This window comes from Oncorhynchus tshawytscha, linkage group LG22, assembly GCF_018296145.1.
Source record: "Oncorhynchus tshawytscha isolate Ot180627B linkage group LG22, Otsh_v2.0, whole genome shotgun sequence".
Lineage (NCBI taxonomy): Eukaryota > Metazoa > Chordata > Actinopteri > Salmoniformes > Salmonidae > Oncorhynchus > Oncorhynchus tshawytscha.
Genome location: NC_056450.1, coordinates 22,355,876 through 22,376,949, shown reverse-complemented (window position 1 = coordinate 22,376,949; position 21,074 = coordinate 22,355,876). Strand labels below are relative to the sequence as shown.

General features: G+C 43.0%; 1 protein-coding gene across 3 annotated transcripts; it reads right to left on the bottom strand.

Moving 5' to 3' along the window:
* Nucleotides 1–3,862: 3,862 nt before the first annotated feature.
* Nucleotides 3,863–12,140, bottom strand: LOC112222090 (microtubule-associated protein RP/EB family member 1). Of its 3 annotated transcripts, none has more exons than XM_024384692.2 (7): nt 11,988–12,140; nt 10,644–10,767; nt 10,289–10,434; nt 9,344–9,536; nt 8,885–8,994; nt 8,601–8,753; nt 3,863–6,725 (listed from the first exon to the last, which is right to left on the bottom strand). In XM_024384692.2, exons 2-7 carry the CDS (start codon nt 10,762–10,764, stop codon nt 6,675–6,677), a joined length of 774 nt encoding a protein of 257 aa, XP_024240460.1. In that variant the 5' UTR covers nt 10,765–10,767; nt 11,988–12,140; the 3' UTR covers nt 3,863–6,674. The 3 variants fall into 3 exon arrangements, with proteins under 3 accessions (XP_024240460.1, XP_024240459.1, XP_024240458.1); XM_024384691.2 differs by lacking the exon at nt 11,988–12,140 and adding an exon at nt 11,575–11,797; XM_024384690.2 differs by lacking the exon at nt 11,988–12,140 and adding an exon at nt 11,448–11,546.
* Between the last annotated feature and the right edge of the window lie 8,934 nt (nt 12,141–21,074).

Below are 21,074 nucleotides of genomic sequence, written 5' to 3'. Positions count from 1 at the left end.
ACATCCCTGGTCTGGCCCTCTGTCTAGTAACAGGCGAGGGATCATCATAAATAATGGTTTGGGGTGGCAGCTAGGGGTTTGAGGCAGAGGGGGCTCACTGTGAGAGACAAGTGGCACTCTTTGGGACATACCCACCAGAGCATGTAAAAAGCCTGAGGAAGGATGAAATTGGACTCTTTTTATCCCCCTAGTCCCAATTTCGCCCTACCGTGTACCCATTAACCCATACCCTGAGAAATATAAAACGCCTTTGTTTACAGTCCTGAAAACTACCAGCTTGGCCAGACAGACACCCACCCAGTCCACACCGCCGTCACAGTTGGTGTCCACCTTCATGAAGATAATGTCCACATCTTCATCATCAATGTCACCCATGATCTTCTTGATTGCCTCACGAAACTCTTCCATATCCAATCCTTTCAGCGAGGGAGAGAGAAAGAGAGGAGAAAACAGGGTCATTAGGATAATAGTGTTGAACCATGGTTGTACAGTGGGGCAAAAAAGTATTTAGTCAGCCACCAATTGTGCAAGATCTCCCACTTAAAAAGATGAGAGAGGCCTGTAATTTTCATCATAGTTACACTTCAACTATGACAGACAAAATTAGAAAAAAAATCCAGAAAATCACATTGTAGGATTTTTAATGAATTTATTTGCAAATTATGGTGGAAAATAATTATTTGGTCAATAACAAAAGTTTATCTCAATACTTTGTTATCCTTTTGCGTGTAGGGGGCAGTATTTTCATTTTTGGCTAAAAAAAAAACGTACCCATTTGAAACTGCCTATTTCTCAGCTCCAGAAACTAGAATATGCATATAATTGTCAGATTAGGATAGAAAACAGAAACTGTAAAAATATTGTCGGTGAGTATAACAGAACTGATATTGCAGGCGAAAGCCTGAGGAAAATCTAAGCAGCAAGTGCCTCTTATTTTGAAACCTCTGTGTTCCTATGCATGCCTATCCTCCATTTAAAGGGATATCAACCAGATTCCTTTTTCTATGGCTTCCCTAAGGTGTCAACAGTCTTTAGACATAGTTTCAGGCTTTTATTTTGAAAAATTAGCGTGAAGGATCACATTGCGTAAGTGGATAGGTGGGGGCTCTCAGAGTGAGTTTTGCGCAACTAAGTAAAGCTGCCATTGTTTCTCCCGCTGTTATTGAAAAAGCTACACACTCGGTTGAAGTATTATCGAATATATATTTTAAAAACAACTTGAGGATTGATTATTAAAAACGTTTGACATGTTTCTGTGGACATTATTTGGAATATACGTCTGCGTTGTCGTGACCGCTCTTTCCTGTCGATTTCTGAACATAACGCGACAAACAAACGTTGGTATTTTGGGTATGAAAATAATCTTTATGGAACAAAAGTCTCGTGAGTGAAAACATCCGAAGATCAAAAGGTAAACTATTTGTTTGATTGCTTTTCTGATTTCCGTGACCTAGCTACTTAATGCTTAGTGTACATAATGTTATGTTATCGATAAACTTACACAAACGCTTGGATTGCTTTCGCTGTAAAGCATAATTTCAAAATCTGAGACGACAGATGGATCAACAAAAGGCTATGTTGTGTTTTGCAATATTGCACTTGTGATTTCATGAATATGAATATTTTTTAGTAATATTATTTGACTGTGGCGCTATGCTATTCAGCGGTTGCTGATGACAATTATCCCGGTACCAGGATTGGTAGCGTCAAGAAGTTATATACCCTTTGTTGACAATGACAGAGGTCAAACGTTTTCTGTAAGTTTTCACAAGGTTTTCACACACTGTTGCTGGTATTTTGGCCCATTCCTCCATGCAGATCTCCTCTAGAGCAGTGATGTTTTGGGGCTGTTGCTGGGCAACACGGACTTTCAACTCCCTCCAAAGATTTTCTATGGGGTTGAGATCTTTCCTTTACACGGATCAGTCGTCGTGGTCCCTTTGCAGAAAAACAGCCCCAAAGCAAGATGTTTCCAACCCCATGCTTCACAGTAGGTATGGTGTTCTTTGGATGAAACTCAGCATTCTTTGTCCTCCAAACACAACAAGTTGAGTTTTTACTAAAAAGTTCTATTTTGGTTTCATCTGACCATATGACATTCTCCCAATCTTCTTCTGGATCATCCAAATGCTCTCTAGCAAACTTCAGACGGGCCTGGACATGTACTGGCTTAATCAGGGGGACACGTCTGGCACTGCAGGATTTGAGTCCATGGCGGCGTAGTGTGTTACTGATGGTAGGCTTTGTTATTTTGGTCCCAGCTCTCTGCAGGTCATTCACTAGGTCCCCCCGTGTGGTTCTGGGATTTTTGCTCACCGTTCTTGTGATCATTTTGACCCCACGGGGTGAGATCTTGTGTGCAGCCCCAAATCGAGGGAGATTATCAGTGGTCTTGTATGTCTTCCATTTCCTAATTTGATTTCTTCAAACCAAGCTGCTTACCTATTGCAGATTCAGTCTTCCTGGTGCAGGTCTACAATTTTGTTTCTGGTGTCCTTTGACAGCTCTTTGGTCTAGGCCATAGTGGAGTTTGGAGTGTGACTGTTTGAGGTTGTGGACAGGTGTCTTTTATACTGATAACAAGTTCAAACAGGTGCCATTAATACAGGTAACGAGTGGAGGACAGAGGAGCCTCTTAAAGAAGTTACAGGTTCTGTGAGAGCCAGAAATCTTGCTTGTTTGTAGGTGACCAAATACTTATTTTCCACCATAATTTGCAAATAAATAAATTAAAAATCCTACAATGTGATTTTCTGGATTTTTTTCGCTCTCATTTTGTCTGTCATAGTTGAAGTGTACCTATGATGGAAATTACAGGCCTCTCTCATCTTTTTAAGTGGGAGAACTTGCACAATTGGTGGCTGACTAAATACTTTTTTGCCCCACTGTATTTCTGATCATGCCACAACGTATCTTCAGACGGTGTTGAAAATGAGCACAGCGATGGCACTGCTATAGTCAAGAGGCTTTCATGAGGAGTGAGACATCAGAACGGTACCCTTGTCTCCAGGTTAATTTCTACCGCATATAGACAAACGTCAAGCTAGTGGATTTCACTATCAGAACTGGATCAACAGGAGATGGGGTGTGGATGAGAGGTACGAAATCTATGTACCTCCCCCTCCGTCGGTGTCTGCTTCATGGAACATGGCCTCAATCCGTTGAAGGTGCTCCTCGTTGATCTGGTCCTCCACACGTCCCTGGTTCCTCTTCTCGCCCTCCTCTGGGGAGTCACTCTTTGTGCACCCGCTGCCAGCAGTCGGCTACACAACAAGGGACGGGATAGAAGGAATAACAGTACTTTTACATCTCTCACAACCAGACAATCAGACCAAGAAGAATACAGTAGAAGGTTCTGTAATGCACAAGTGGTCTTTACACTATACCTGTGGTCCATTTTGTTTGTGCTTGTCTCCATCAGTAGGGGACCTGGAAGAAAAGTTATGTATGCAGATAATTGTGATAAACATTTACAAAATGATGATCCTCAGTGCAAATGGCTAGACAGAAATATTATCACTCAATGCACATACCAGGCCTCTGAAGATACCTTCATCATGTTGGTATTGCTGCCCTGGGGCGAAGTACTTCCCATGACTAACATTAGGCCATATGGTTGGTTTGTTGTCGTCTCAGGCTTTTCAACAATTGAGTTTCACTAAATAATTGACATTCCAGAATAATGCACTCTTTATGATGTCACAGCAATGGAATTCCAATCTGGCAAGTTGACCTGGAAATGTGAATTTCAAATTCTGAACTAGAACTGCTTGTTTTGTCAACCGAATAACAGACATTTTCTGCCATATATCACCGTTATATTAGAGCAACAAAAATAAACAGCCAACAGAAGGGGGGAAAAAAACTTGAAATACTGTTTTATTGTTTGTAAGAAACTTGAGTTGGCTAACATGATTTAAGTAAATCAGAAAAAAATCAAATACATTTCCTGCTGAAATATATCTATTTTTTATCAATAAATGTAAACAAAAATCACTAAATAAATAAATCACCAAAAAAAACAGAGACAAAAAAAAAGAGAGCAGAAGGTGGCACAAGGCCCACAGTGTACCAGAATGTCAACACAGATGTCACAGGGGAGATCTGATGCAACACCACTGATCTTTCACACCCCAAAAACAAGAGCTGATCTTTCACACCCCAAAAACAAGAGCTGCAAGGGCTCCTTCCAATAACCACACCAATCATTCAGAAGATCTAGAAAATAATACAATCAGGAACCAATAGCTAACAGGGTTAAAGGTCAAGATTGGCACCAGGTTAGATTGAAACAGGCCACTGCGGGGTTCTGCCTTGTATATAAAATGCACTTCACCAAAACAATTTCCACCTTCTAGACTGACTACATTATAGATGTCTGCCAAATCTCAACTCCTGGATAAGTGTTTAATATCTGCAAACCACATATATAGCAAACTGATAGACTGCACAGTCGATGACGTTGCACAAAAAAGACAATTATGTTTTTAAACGATCACTCAAAACAACGTTTCTTGACTCAAGGTTAACAGTCATAATGATTATTTCTGTGTGTTAAAACATACACATTCATATCCCAATACATTTTGAAACACTGTTTTGGACATGGTAATCCCAAAAAGTAGACAAATTAAATTAGGGTTGTGGTCCTGAAGAACGTAACGAGGACCAAAACGTAATTGAAAAAAATATTACAGCCAGGCATCACCATGCAAAAACGTTCCGAAATGCACGACATTCAAACTTCCTTCATTACCTAGAAAGGTCCCGTTTTAGTGCCAGAAAACTAAAGTACACTACAATGGTCAAATCTATATGCAGCTCCCACGTGGGCTTCAAGCCAATTCATTACATATTCAGCATCAGAAAATCCCCTTCATAAAAAACTACATGCAAAGCTGATGCCCAGCTATCAGCACAACCAAAGGATGCTATAGATCACATTGTTGTGCCATTACTGTTCAATTTATTATACATTATTTAACAGGCCTTGTAAAGAGGCAAGACTTTGGACTTGTCAGTTATGTACTTCGAATTAATCAGATAGGTCATTTCAGCCAACAGATGGGTGGCACGAGTTAGATTAAGTACACCAATAAGTTCAGAACACTTCAAATGAACCATCAATGATATCCACATGGAAATTGGCCTGTCAGAGCATTTTATTATCTGGAAGACTGAACATCTATTTGCCAGATTCTCTAGACGTCCATTCAGAGCAGCAGAAAGAAGAAAACAAGATCTGAAATGACAATTCTTTAAATTGAATTACAAACATTTGCCAAAAAGAGAGTACGAAGTCACATATGTAGGTTATGAAAGGTATTCAAGAATAAATAATAAATACCATTGCCTTATTCTTATATACCTTTCATAACCTACATAAGGCAATGGTATTTATTATTTATTCTTGAATACCTTTCATAACCTACCTATGTGACTTTGTACTCTCTTTTTGGCAAATGTTTGTAATTCATAAAAATCTAAATTAAATCTCTGATCTTCCAGTGCAGAGACTGGCAGTTCTATTTGTGCATCAGCATTTTGGGCCTAGAACCTGTCAATGGTGCAGTGGCTACATAATCAAAACAGATTAAAATGCAAGACAGGAGTTTAAAAAAATAAATGAACTTAGAAAATCGAAAAACATCAGTCACCTTTTGCATTCCCTAAGAAGATGCAGACACTAGAGGTGCTAAATCAAGTTAACACTCCATCCCCTGCCAACTTAACAATTTTAGACAAGAGAAATGACCAAAAAAAACAGTGGGTAATTTGGGATATGCTTGGGACCAGAGAGTTTCTGGCATCCACAGTGCACATGCCTTCCAACATCCAAGAGACAAACATGCACAAAATATTCCACCATAAGCTTGTAGTTTAACATGTTTCTTCATAAATATCGTCAGGTTGTTATGAGCTGTCCCGAGAATTGCAGCCACACTAAGAGACGTTGACCTGAATCGTTGAGAAAAAAGTGCCACTTTCCTAGAATAAAAAGGATTGCACCGTAAAAAAAAAAAAAAAAAGTTAATCTCCAAACAGGAGGAGACCAAATGAAAGTAGATAACTAGGTTTGAGATATATGAACAGTTGGTTAGTAAAGCAAATAAAATGCCCCACGATCACTACATTAACAAAGTGAATTTGCTCAGACCCAGAAAACAATTGCTACACGTGGCAAAGACAGTGATAATTTAGAAAACAGGTAAAATAAGAAAAATACTATGTACAAAAGTGAGTGCAGGTTCCAATGAACTTGTAACGCCAATTCCTGGAACAGACACAGAAATTGAGGGGAAAGACAAGCAAACAAAAAAAGTGACATCTTACAGACAGTTCACTCTTCTGGACCCAAATAGAGCCCAAATGGCTGCCTTCTAACAACATGATGCTGATAAGGGCCAATGGCATGACCCAGAGAAGGGCTTTCAAAAGAGGTACTTCACACACACACACACACACACACACACACACACACACTTATTTCAACTTGATTTTACAGAAAACAAACATTTGATATACAGTCCACTCAGAGATCACGAACGCATAACATGATACATTTTTTGGAGTGGGTGTTGTATGTAGGGAGAGGATAGAGATGTTGTAGCTGATTGAAGGGGTTTGGTGGGTTGAGGGGTTGTATTAAAAGCTGCATGATCCAGTCTTGAACGTTAGAATTCCTCCTGGTCCTCTGACTCAGCGTCCGGTATGACAAAACCCTCCTGAGATCACAGAGGGATGAAGAGAAAGATATCAGGTTAGATATTAGGTTATAGGACTCTACGTAGCGGAAATACACTCAAATTGAGATCGATGTCTGACCTGGGCCAAATACACTACACAGCCAAAAGTATGTGGACATCCCTTCATATTAGTGGATTTGGCTATTCCAGCCACACACTTTGCTGACAAGCACAGAGCCATGCAACGTTCATAGACAAACAGTAGAACGGCCCGTACTCAAGAGCTAAGTGACGTTAAACATGGCACCGCCATAGGATTCCACCTTTCCAACAAGTCAGTTCATCAAATCTCTGCCCTGCTAGAGCTGCCCCAGTCGACCTTAAGTGCTGTTTTTGGTGAACTGGAAACGTCTAGAATCAACATCGGCTCAGCCGCGAAGTGGTAGGAAGGAACAAGCTCACAGAACGGGACCGCCAAGTGCTGAAGCACGTAATAAAAAAAATTGAAAGTCACCTGTCCTTGGTTGCAACATTCACTACAGAGTTCCAACCTGCCCCCGGAAGCAATGTCAGCACAATAACTGGGAGCTTCATTAAATGGGTTTCCATGTAAAGGGAAATCCTAACGCTACGCCAGTCAATGACATGCTAGACGATTCTGTGCTTCCAACTTTGTGGCAACAGTTTGGGAAAGGCCCTTTCCTGTTTCAGCATGACAATGCCCCTGTGCACAAAGCAAGGTCCATACAGAAATGGTTTGCTGAGATCAGTGTGGAAGAACTTGACTGGCTCCACAGAGACCTCAACTCCATCGAACACATTTGGGATGAAATGGAACTCCAACTGCGACCCAGGCCAAATCACCCAACATCAGTGTCCACTCTCATTAATACTCGTGGCTGAATAGAAGCAAGTCAATATACCAACATCTAGAGGAAAACCTTCCCAGAAGAGTGGAGGCTCTTATAGAAGCAAAGGAAAGGGGGGGGGGCAACTCCATATTAATGGCCATGATTTTTGAATGAGATGTAGCAGGTGTCCGCATACTTTTGGCAGTGTATATTTTTTCTTTTTTCCCTTTTTGAATTTTACCCCTTCTCCCCAATTTCTTGGTATTCAATTGTTTTTAGTAGCACATCTTGTCTCATCGCTACAACTCCCGTACGGGCTCGGGAGAGACGAAGGTTGAAAGTTATGCGTCCTCCGATACACAACCCAACCAAGCCGCACTGCTTCTTAACACAGCGCGCATCCAACCCGGAAGCCAGCCACACCAATGTGTCGGAGGAAACACCGTGCACCTGGCAACCTTGGTTAGCGCGCACTGCGCCCGGCCCGCCACAGGGGTCGCTGGTGCGTGAGGACATCCCTACCGGCCAAGCCCTCCTTAACCCGGACGACGCTAGGCCAATTGTGCGTCGCCCCACAGACCTCCCGGTTGCGGCCGGTTACGACAGAGCCTGGGCGCGAACCATGAGTCTCTGATGGCACAGCTGGCGATGCAGTTCAGCACCCTTAGCCACTGCACCACCCGGGAGGCCCTGTAGTGTACTTTTCAAACACTTGAGTGGCATTTCATTTGGTTTGCCTGGTAAAGAAGGCACAAATGGAATAGTCCCAAAAGTGCAAAGTAAGCTAAATCAAGCACACTAGTGTTTGGACATTTATTCGACGCAGTTCTGATCTAAGCACGCATCAATTTCAAACAGAATGAACCAATCATGCGTCGCCTGGGAAGGAAACTGCACAAGCTGTATGAGCATACTTTAGCATTCCGTTTGAGCTACATACATGCCATTCCACAAACTGAATTTTAAGAAGGCATCAGCAGTTGTTTGAACCAAAACAAATGGCTCAAACCTAAAAAAGCTGAAGTGATCCGGCGAGGCTGTGTGTAATGTTGACTAAACTCACATCTGTGGCGTAGAGTATATCCACGATCCTCTGCAGTGTGGGATCACCCTCTCCTTCCTTTTCTTGGCAGATGAGCTCAATGTTCCTCAGTTTGCCGAAATAAAAGTCCCTCTCCTTCTCCATGTCCTGGATGGTGGACTTCAGTATATTTACCTGGGAAGAAGGGGGTGGGAAACAGATGATATAACCTATATCTCTGAACTTTGGCAATTGGCTTCAGTCAAACCAATTGTTATCATTTCTAATACGACATGGCACATGAATGGAAGGATGGGTGACAGTACCTCCTGAATGAGTTCTGCCCGCTCCTCGTCACCTCCACCAGCCCCTGGTCTCCGCGCCAAGCTAGGCGCCATTTTGGGTGCTACCTTGGCAACTGCTGCTCGCTGGGATGCTGATGGGAACAAGCAACCAGTCAGAAAAGAGATGGGGAGAGGTTGTTATTGACAAGCTCAGTAGATTTAAGTATGGAAAGACAAATCACCTCTAGACTGCTTACAGAAGCCATTTCTTGCTGCTAGTCAGTCTTTCTCCTACATCTTATCCATTCTACCCCCAAACTAAAAGCATTTTGATTTTGTTGCTTTCAGTTGACAATTTTAGTTCAACAGGTCTCAAGATGTTGATTTTGGGGCCTTTGTGCCCCACCTAGAACCTTCTGAAGGGGAACCACTCCTAAAAAGTAATTCCACAGTGAATATATTTTAAAAAAAACATTACACAGGCTCAGCTACTACTCTCACCAGCGTTGAGGATTTTCTTGGGCTTGTTGAGGGCCGACATGGCGGGGTTGGGCATGGAGTCTTGGCCCTGGCGAGCCTCCACAGGGTCGTACTCTTTCCCATCATAGTTGGCATCAAAGAACTTCTTGAACCACTGCACAAACTCAAAGTTGTCCTGGAACTTGCTTTTTATCAACTTGTCAACAGGGATGATCTTGGAAAGAACAAAGCACCAGGTAAGTGAATTCAATACCACAAAAATAGGGTTAAATAAACACTAGTGGATGTCCACATCATACACAGTTGATTTAGACTAAACATGCATCGCAGAGGTAGTGACTACCGTTAGAAATGCTGTCGGGATGTGGATATAACACATAGAGACTAGGAGATGAGGACTGTCCATTTCTAAAGGGACTTTGTGATGACACTGAATTGGAGAAAATCTAAACTCTCGCTCTGAAGTGTTTTGCTCTCTGTCTCTCAAAGACAGAGACAGCTCTTCACTGCGCAGTAGCCGAATCCAACAAATACACCATCTAACTGCTGGATGAGAACCAATGACTAATAGAGTGGAGACTGCATAGGATGCCAACAGTCCTGTCTCTGCAGGCACAGGAAAGTCAATATCAGTGAGCCACTGTAGAGAGGTCATGCTAGCTCAGCAGTAAACACAATTAGAAAGCAGTGGCAGAGAAGTATACAGCAGCTGACATCATTGGTACACACAGACAAACCCACACTACGGGCAACTCAGATGTGTAAGTCCAACAACATGCCATTGTTGAATTGTTATCATGTTACAAGCCAACACATGGTAAAGACAGAAAGCAAAAAGGATCAATAGATTAATATGCTTTGAAAGCAACCAGTTCAAAAATATACAAATCAGCCTGGCAAATAGAGCTCTGGATGTAGACTAGAGCCTAGGACATGCTGAGAGGGAAAATGGAATATCCCACTTACTTTTTCGACACCCATTCTTTTGAAGCCAGCTTGCAAGATCTTATAGTTGTGAATGAATTCGTGCTCTAGTTTTGCAGCAAATTTGACTTTCTTCAAAGGCACACAGCCGGGGAAGAGCATGTCCATGAACTGGCAGTAGGCCGCACCTTGAGAGGACAGGCACACCAGGGGTCAACACAAATGCTAATGAACTATTCCTCTATGACATACTGACACTAAAGGAAAGTAGGCTTAACCTTCAGGCTACATCAATTACAGGATTTACTTTCATTTTCCCTAACCATATAAGAAATCTACACCTTATGAAGTAATGGAAGAACAAATGCAGTTGTGCAATCCATAACCTGCCAATTACCTGAACATAACAGCTCTATCTTAGTAAGGTTGATCTGTAACGATTCGTTGATCCAGGCAAGCATGTCATGACGACTCAAGTTGTCACTGCACACTGAGGTTGAGTAAACGTTCACAGCCATTTTCTGTTGAAGCACAAAATGAGAAATGTTGATTTCAACTTCATGTCACGTTAGAAAAAGCACACAGGTGATTATTTTTGGGGGGACATTTCTATGCCATATAATCATGTCAGAGATACAACAGGGGGGGGGCTACTACTGGTTCAGTGGGGACCATTCCTGAAACGAAGGGAAATGATCATGGAGAAGATGAGTTGAAGAAAGCTGCAGTCAGTTCTGTTAACCAAAGACAGAATCCCTTCTGAACACTGGCTAGCTAGCTATGTAACTAACTAGGTAGTTTAGTTCAGTTGGACTAGCTTTCGTAACGTTGGGTAGTTAATTTAGACGTATTGGTGAGTGGAAATTACGAGGATAGAAGCAAGCATTGTCTTGCAGATGTGTAAGCTACCCAAGTTAGGTAGCTAGAATATCCCTGAAATTACTATCAAATAAATGTGCCAACGTTAGTTAGTCATGAAGTCATGAAGTCTGCTTGTAATGAAAGTTAGCTAGCTAACGTTTCTAAGTTACGTTAACTAGGTTGTCATTTTCAACCTAACAGCTAGCTTATCGAGCTAGTAAAGACAAAGTAATGTTAGATAGCTACGTTACATATTAATAGTGCGCAAACTATCTGTGGGTGGCTAACTAGCTGGTCTGGTAACAACTCAGTCGTGTTAGCTAACTAAACCCCCATATACCATTGGCATAGAGATATGCATTCAATCTAACCCCGGCCTCTGCGCCCCATCCATGCCATTGGCTAACTAAATGCTAGCTAGTTAAATTACGTGTTCAATTGCAAATATTGCTGTATAAATGACTTACCCTGTTTTGGCGTAGGTGTTGCCAATATATTAATTCAAGAGACGTCAATGTTTACTGCTCTCAGTTCATTCGAGAAATCTACCGGCGAGGCGATGTATTTAAATGCAACTGCGTGCGTTTGTTCTCAAGTCAAACGTCGCCAGACGTAAAGTCTAGACTTATGCTGGAGCATGCTGATGCTGGTGGATATGGGAAGAGATGGATACCTGGGCCCAATGAGTGTCGAATTTAGTTATCGAAAGATGTCATGGATTATTTGCTACGTGTGGTTTATTTGATCAAATATACGTTAGGTTGTTGCGAGTGTACTGATATAAGTAGGACACGTGACATCCCAGCAATTTTGAGAAAAATATCGGAGTTGTGCCTGATAACGCACTCGAATCTGCCCTCATTGGCAAGAATGGTCTCACCTGTTATCGCCTCCTCCCAACTGTCTTCCATATTTCTTTGAATACATGTATTTTTATTGTTAGAGCGCCCAATTGAGTATCACACACACACTAGCTGGTGGGCTAAGTCAGCAGAAGACATGGAAGCCCGATACCCTCCCATAAAGGGGAGAGGTAGGAATGAGCTGTCACACAGCCTTGGAGGGCAATTTTCGCGCTCTGACCCACAGGTCACAGTTGCCCTGTGGTCATAGCTAGGGTCACCTGAAATTATTGTAGCTCTCTACCCTTACTGTGTATACATTCTCTGGTTACTATTATATTACTTAATTTGATGAATTAGTATATTGCTTAAGAAATATTTTATATTTATATTTTGTCATTTATTTTCTGAGCTGAGAGAACACTGCATCACCATGATGCTGGGCATACATGGCTGCTCCTCTTGTGGAGCTGAACTACAAGTAGAAGATGGTCATGACCTGTGCCCCGCCTGCCTAGGCATTGGCCACCTACGTGAGGCCCTTTCTGACCCCTGCATTAACTGCACCATCCTGCCTGTGAAGGTTGAGGGCCTGGATTTCACAGATAATTTACTAGTGTTCGGCGGTGTTCGCCAGGACCCACCCAAGGCCACCAAAAGAGAGACAGCCCACAAAACCGATGGCGCCCCCCCGGTAAAACAGTCTAAAAATAAGAGCCTCACTCAGAAGGTTGATTACTTATCCTCTGAGATAGAGCAGCTAAAAACACGTTTGCATTTCTTCAAGCCCCCTGAGTCGGTGCTCTCTAGCACTCCCTCCAGCATGGGGGACGCAACAGAGGACTCAGATAGCCGTGATGATGACCTCCACTCGGGCATCCAACCGGCACTTTAGTGACCAGAAGGATGACACGCCCAACATGGTGAAGGAGTTGCTAACCAGTGTTGTGGACCCGTTCAGTCTCAACGCTAAAGATGGGTCAGAGGAGTCATTCCGAGGCTTTGATCACACAGAGTCAGACGAAAGCTCTGCCTCACTATGTGCTGTCCTGCGTGTGGCCTTAGCTAGGCTAGAGCTTGATGACCCTCAAGCTACAGCTCCTGCAGCTAACCCATTCCTTAATAAGGCCCTGGCAGCTACACCTTTCAGTGTGCCACCTTCACCGGGCTTTTCTTACGGAGCTTCAGAGATGCTGGTCCGACCCACGGGCTCTCGCCCACCATAGCAAGGACTATCTGACATGCACGATGCAAAACAACATGGGCTGGACCATATGCCTAGGGTGGATGAATTTATAGCAGAGCTGATGCTCTCCTTAGATGAAGGATGATGGCCACTGCCCCAGACCTCATTGCAGGGCCACAGATGAGCTACTGTCACGGGCCTACAACACAGCATCCCGCATTGGGAACTCCCTCTCAGTGCTCATGTTGCACAGAACAGTATGCTCCAGCCGGACCACGCAGACCTGGACCTCTGCAACCTGAATGACGCATCTTTTCAAGCGTTTGCGTTCATGACCAGAGAGCTAGACAGACTGATGTCCACCCTTGTTGTGACTCGTCACCAGGCCTGGATCGCCCAAGTCCCAGTGTCCGATGACTCCAGAAGGGCACTGGGAAAGCTCCCAGTATGCTCTTCTGCAACAATTCTTCTGCAACAATTCCAGTTGAATGCATTGGTGAAGGTACGAATGTTCCAACAACTGATGGGCATGCTTGCTGGGTGACACCATTAGGCTTGTCTTTAAGGCCACTACACGTGTGGTTCAACGACATTCACGTGGAGGAAGAGAGCCTACCTGATTACAGGTGTCCCTCTTGGATCATTTCCGGCAAGGCGGGAAGTAGTGATGACCAACGCTTCACTAGCAGGCTGGGGATCAGTGTGGGAACACAGGTCTGTATGGGGAGAGTGGTGCCCCCGCTGGAGGAAAGAGCACATCAATGTGCTAGAACTTCAGACAGTTTGCCTAGCCCTGATTCACTTTCTGCCGGTCCTCAAACACAAACATGTCATGATACGATCAGATAATACCTCAACAGTGTTCCACATCAACCATCTACCACATCTGGCCTCCCTATGAGCCTACCACATCTCTGAACGAGGTGGCAGACTTTTTATTGCAACAGAAACCGCCCCTGGGGGAGTGGAGACTTCACCCACAAGTAATGAAGATGATATGGCAGTGGTTTGAAACAGCACATTTGGACCTGTTCGCCTCAGAGCAAACACCCCACTGCTCCCTCTGGTTCTGTCTGTCAGAGATCAAGAACCCCTTGGGAATGGACGCCTTAGCCCACACATGGCCAGAGGGCCTACTGTATTTTTACATGACATAGGGTTGAGCGTTCTGACCTCACAACAGCCGTCAAGCACTTAAGGTAACTAGCTAAAGTTGGCTAGCTTGTGTGTGTTATCAATCAAATCAAATTTATTTATATAGCCCTTCGTACATCAGCTGATATCTCAAAGTGCTGTACAGTAACCCAGCCTAAAACCCCAAACAGCAAGCAATGCAGGTGTAGAAGCACGGTGGCTAGGAAAAACTCCCTAGAAAGGCCAAAACCAAGGAAGAAACCTAGAGAGGAACCAGGCTGGCTGCCGGGTGGAGATTATAACAGAACATGGCCAAGATGTTCAAATGTTCATAAATTACCAGCATGGTCAAATAATAATAATCACAGGCAGAACAGTTGAAACTGGAGCAGCAGCACAGCCAGGTGGACTGGGGACAGCAAGGAGTCATCATGTCAGGTAGTCCTGAGGCATGGTCCTAGGGCTCAGTTCCTCCGAGAGAGAGAGAGAAAGAAAGAGAGAATTAGAGAGAGCATACTTAAATTCACACAGGACACCGGATAGGACAGGAGAAGTACTCCAGATATAACAAACTGACCCTAGCCCCCCGACACATAAACTACTGCAGCATAAATACTGGAGGCTGAGACAGGAGGGGTCAGGAGACACTGTGGCCCCATCCGATGACACCCCCGGACAGGGCCAAACAGGAAGGATATAACCCCACCCACTTTGCCAAAGCACAGCCCCCACACCACTAGAGGGATATCTTCAACCTCCAACTTACCATCCTGAGACAAGGCCGAGTATAGCCCACAAAGATCTCCGCCACGGCACAACCCAAGGGGGTCGCCAACCCAGACAGGAAGATCACATCAGTGACTCAACCCACTCAAGTGACGCACCCCTCCTAGGGACGGTATGAAAGAGCCCTAGTAAGCCAGTGACTCAGCCCCTGTAATAGGATTAGAGGCAGAGAATCCCAGTGGAAAGAGGGGAACCGGCCAGGCAGAGACAGCAAGGGCAGTTCGTTGCTCCAGAGCCTTTCCGTTCACCTGTTATGTGTTAGGCTAGTAGGTGATTGTGTTGTACTTACCAGTACCAAGTGTTCGCGGGGTCCGACATGCCAATCAACCTGCTATCTGCCAATCACGGGAATGCCTGGAATTAACCCTGTGTAAAGTTGGGTTAATAAACCGTCAATTCGTAAACTCAAGCCTCTGTCTGGACAATTGTTCTTTTATGATCTAGTCAGATCATTACACCACTTCCAGGCACAAATGAGAGCAAACCTCACTCTGACCATTTTACTTGCCTTATCAGAGCTGTTTAGGCTGTTTTCATGTTATCTAGACATTGGTGACTGTAACTGCTGCTGGAAAAAAATGTAATTACTTTTTTTTTTTAACTGACACCGGTCATTTTCATCTGGTTTTACGAGTTTGTAAATTCATCAGTTTTTCTGCGCTCTGGCACCCTCAGACGAGAGTGCTCTGAAATCGGAGGAGATAGCCAGAGTGAATTTATGAATGGGCTGGAGGGAAGCAAAAGTAATTCCGCTACCCAAGAACAGCAAAGCAACCTTTACTAACTCAAACAGCCGACCAATCAGCCTGTTACCAACCCTTAGTAAAATAAATAATGTTTGACCTGTGTGGCGTACAGCAGGTCAGCCACCAGGGGGAGACTCGTCGAGGCCTGGTGACAGACGGAGTATACATCACGAGGCGATGGCTCCATCTGCTGGACGTGCCAGGTCTCGACGGGCTCTGCGGCCAGGACTATTTGGGGCTGATTGGGAGTTGGTGAGTAATCAAGGGTTGATTGCTCACCAGCTGTGCAAGTCCCATAAAGCTGCCAGATGGGCCGCACACAGGGAGAGAGTGGGGGAGAGAGAAAATGAAATGAAATGAAATGAAATGAAATGAAATGAAATGAAATGAAATGAAATGACTCCTGTATAGTTGGGGACGGTTGGGGAGGTAACAGGAGTGAGTTAAATTTTTGATCCACACAGGATACAGCAAGACTCGGAGCCAAGAAGACGTTATCCCAGAGAGGGTCTCATGGGGGAGACCTGTTATTTTCTTCTGAACTATTATTTTAATAAACACCTTTGAAACTGAACTAATCCTACTGTGTCAGTGTCTGATCTGTGTAAACATTTTGACCCAACCCCCTGGTCTGCCACACCAGATATATTTCACAGTAAACAAATTAACAGCTTTTTAGCACTTTTATAAGGGCTTTCAACATGTATGGCACTTAAATTACTGATGATTGGCTGACAGAAATTGATAATAAAAAGCTTGTGGGAGCTGTTTTGTTAGACTTGTGCAGCTTTTGACATTATCGATCATAATATGCTGCTGGAAAAACGTGTTGTGGCTTTATATCCACTGCTATATTGTGTATCGAAAGTTACCTGTGTAACACAACACAGGGGGTGTTATTTAATGGAAGCCTCTCCAACATAATCCAGGTAGAGTCAGGCATTCTCCAGGGCAGCTGTCTAGGTCCCTTAATTGTTTCGATCTTTACTAATGACCTGCCACTGGCTCTGAGTAAAGCCTGTAAGTCTATGTTTGCTGATGACTCAGTACCTTACAAGACAGCAACACCTGACAAAAAGCTGCAGTCAGTTTCAGAATGGTTGGTAAGAAATAAGTTAGTCCTACATATTCAAAAAAACAAAGCATTGTATTTGAGACCAATCATTTACTAAACCCTAAACCTCAATGAAATCTTGTAATTATTGTGGAAATTAAGCAAGTTGAGGAGACTAAACTGCTTGGAGTAACCATGTATTGTAAACTATTGATGCAACAGTAGCTAAGATGGGGAGGGGTCTGTCCATAATAAAGCGCTACTCTGCCTTAACGTTATCAACAAGGCCGGTCCTACAGACCCTAGTTTTGTGGCACCTGGACTACTGTCCAGTCGTGTGATCAGGTGCCATAAAGAGGAACTTAAGAAAATTACAATTGGCCCAGAACAGGGCAGCACGGCTGGCCCTTAAATGTACACGGAGAGCTAACATTAATAATATGCATGTCAATCTCTCCTGGCTCAAAGTAGAGGAAAGATTGACTTCATCACTACAGTCGTGGCCAAAAGATTTGAGAATGACAAAAATATTAATTTCCACAAAGTTGGCTGCTTCAGTGTCTTTAGATATTTTTGTCAGATGTTACTATGGAATACTGAAGTATAATTACAAGCATTTCATAAGTGTCAAAGGCTTTTATTTACAATTACATGAAGTTGATGCAAAGAGTCAATATTTGCAGTGTTGACCCTTCTTTTTCAAGACCTCTGCAATCTGCCCTGACATGCTGTCAATTAACTTCTGGACCACATCCTGACTGATAGCAGCCCATTCTTGCATAATCAATGCTTGGAGTTTGTGGGTTTTCGTTTGTCCACCCGTCTCTTGAAGATTGACCACAAGTTCTCAATGTGATTATGGTCTGGGGAGTTTCCTGGCCATGGACCCAAAATATCGATGTTTTGTTCCCCGAGACACTTAGTTATCACTTTTGCCTTATGGCAAGGTGCTTCATCACGCTGGAAAAGGCATTGTTCGTAACCAAACTGTTCGTGGATGGTTGGGAGAAGTTGCTCTCTGAGGATGTGTTGGTACCATTCTTTATTCATGGCTGTGTTCTTAGGTAAAATTGTGAGTGAGCCCACTCCCTTGGCTGAGAAGCAAACCCACACATGAATGGTCACAGGATGCTTTACTGTTGGCATGACACAGGACTGATGGTAGCGCTCACCTTGTCTTCTCCGGACAAGATTTTTTCCGGATGCCCCAAACAATCGGAAAAAGGATTCTGAGAAAATAACTTTAACCCAGCCCTCAGCAGTCCAATCCCTGTACCTTTTGCATAATATCAGTCTGTCCCTGATGTTTTTCCTGGAGAGAAGTGGCTTCTTTGCTGCTCTTCTTGACACCAGGCCATCCTCCAAAAGTCTTCGTCTCACTGTGTGTGCAGATGCACTCACACCTGCCTGCTGCCATTCCTGAGCAAGCTCTGTACTGGTGGTGCCCCGATCCCACAGCTGAATCAACTTTAGGAGAAGGTCCTGGCGCTTGCTGGACTTTCTTGGGCGCCCTGAAGCCTTCTTCACAACAATTGAACCGCTCTCCTTGAAGTTCTTTGATGATCCAATAAATGGTTGATTTAGGTGCAATCTTACTGGCAGCAATATCCTTGCCTGTGAAGCCCATTTTGTGCAAAGCTATGGTGATGGCACATGTTTCCTTGCAGGTAACCATGTCTGACAGAGGAAGAACAATGATTCCAAGCACCACCCTCCTTTTGAAGCTTCCAGTCTGTTATTCAAATTCAATCAGCATGACAGAGTGATCTCCAGCCTTGTCCTCGTCAACACTCACACCTGTGTTAACGAGAGAATCACTGACATGATGTCAGCTGATCTTTTGCAGCAGGGCTGAAATGCATTGGAAATGTTTTGGGGGGATTCAGTTCATTTGCATGGCAAAGAGGGACTTTGCAATTAATTGCAATTCATCTGATCACTCTTCATAACATTCTGGAGTATATGCAAATTGTCATCATACAAACTGAGGAAGCAGACTTTGTGAAAATTAATATTTGTGTCATTCTCAAAACTTTTGGCTACGACTGTACCTGTATTTGTGAGAACTATCGACATGTTGAATGCACCGAGCTGTCTGGTTAAACTACTAGCACACAGCTCGGACACCCATGCATACCCCACAAGACATGCCACCAGAGGTCTCTTCACAGTCCCCAAGTCCAGAACAGACTACGGGATGCACACAGTACCAAAGAGACCTATTCTAGGTCTAGCTCTATTCCACATCAAGTAACTCTTGGAAGCAATAAAATCTAAATGTAAAAATCTGATAAAAATACACCTTATGGAACAGCGGGTACTGTGAAGAGACACACACGCACATGATAACATACGCACTATATGTACACATGGATTTTGTGTTGTAGATATGTGGTAGTAGAGTATTGGCCTGAGGGTGCACACTTAATGTGTTGTGAAACTGCTTTAATTTTGCTCAACCTTTGGCAACAGCTAACGAGGATTCATAATAAACACAGCTAGTGGGGTGGCTTGCTTCCTCTTCTGTCTTTTTTATTATTACTTTCCACAAATGGCTATAAATAAAAACAAATCATGAAAACAACAATTTGGTTTTTAATCTTTATTAATTAAGGTTAGGTTTAAAATCTCATTTTAAGAAGAGAAAGTGAAGAAATAGCTGGGATTTGAGTGCTTTGCCATCGAATCCCCGAGCTGACAAGGTAAAAATCTGTCCTTCTGCCCCTGAACAAGGCAGTTAACCTACTGTTCCCTGGTAGGTCGTCATTATAAATAAGAATTTATTCTTAACTGACTTGCCTAGTTTAAATAAAGGTTACATTAAAAAAAAATACTAAAGGGAACATCAGTTATTTGCAACATAGTAAGCAATTAAAAAAGAATAATTCTAAAACAGATTTTACACTTTTGCTTTACACCATTTATTTAAACTTTACAACTGTGGCAGTTATGCTGGTTATTAGTACAGGCATCAGTGTTGGGGAATAGTGAACTACATGTAGTTCAACTAGTAATTAAACTAAATTTTTCAGTAGGTTTGTGGTCGTTAAACTAAATTAAAATTTTGCTTTAAGTAGCTTATGACTTTTTTTGCCATGTAGCGTTGTAGCTAACTACTGGAACTATATAATACTTTTTTTATATATAGAGAAGAAAATATGGGGGGAAATACGCAAACATTGTTTTTATCAGCAACAGAACAGCTTAATTCTCACTTGAAACATAGTTTTTGTGTTTAATACGGCAAATGACACATTCTTGTTGTCTGACATTTCAGATTTAGACATGATAAATTGTCCTGAAGTAGCTTGGATGTAGTGAACTACGTTTTCAAAGTAGCTTAACTTCTAGTGTGAAGTATTTGGTAGATTGGTAAATTAACAATTACTTGCATGATTCCCTCCAATCCAACATGGGGTAGGATAAACTGCTCAAGTTGTATCTCAAACTAAATATCAGTGACTTCATCCTTTTTAACCTTTTATTCTAAAATCTAGATGGTTGTAATGTTGTCACCAATGGCTCCTCTGTGCTATGAAAGGGCCATTTCATCTGAATGGGCTCTTCTCACAAAAGGCTTGACCACAAACTACACACTTACAAAGCAATGTATGCACTAGGGGTCTTCTTGGGTGAAAAACATTGGTAGTGTTTATTACAAGTCAGTCACTAGATGTGACACTACTTGTCCCAAAAACAATCAGACCCGATTGACAAAAAAGTACATGTTGGAGCTCATGACGAAAGACCAGTGGTTGTTCCCAGTGCTGACCGGCTCGCTGCTTTGAGGTAGGCCTGGTTGAAATGTAAATATGTGACCCGTCTTTTGGGCACGTATTGTAGTTTAAAGGTAGACTCAGTGAAGTTGCCACGAGCAGCACCACAGATATTGAGATGAGTGAGATGCAAGACTTCTCTCACCGTCACACACAGTATCTGTGCATGGGTTCACTTCACGCGGTTCAGTGTGGTAGCCAGGGTACCAAAACAGCTGAGAAGTTGAGCCTCGCGCTTCAACACTTAGTTGTTGCGGAAATCGACCCACTATGATGTTTACTTTCTGCATCGACAGCATATCGCTGAGTCTACCTTTAATTTATACTAATTACTAGAATAATCTATTTGGATTACATTTGTATCACATACTACAATCACCATTGGCAAAAATCACCCAATGCATATGACTGACGATACAATAAAATGCAACCATGACATATTA

Bases quoted from the DNA above. Each gene is read 5' to 3' on its own strand.
- LOC112222090 (XM_024384690.2), bottom strand. From the start codon at position 11,468: ATGCATATCTCTATGCCAATG. The intron at 10,435-10,643 runs GTAATTGGCAGG...TGTCCTCTCAAG, and splicing joins GATAGAGCTGTTATGTTCAG to GTGCGGCCTACTGCCAGTTC. The intron at 8,754-8,884 runs GTACTGTCACCC...CCTTCTTCCCAG, and splicing joins GGGCAGAACTCATTCAGGAG to GTAAATATACTGAAGTCCAC.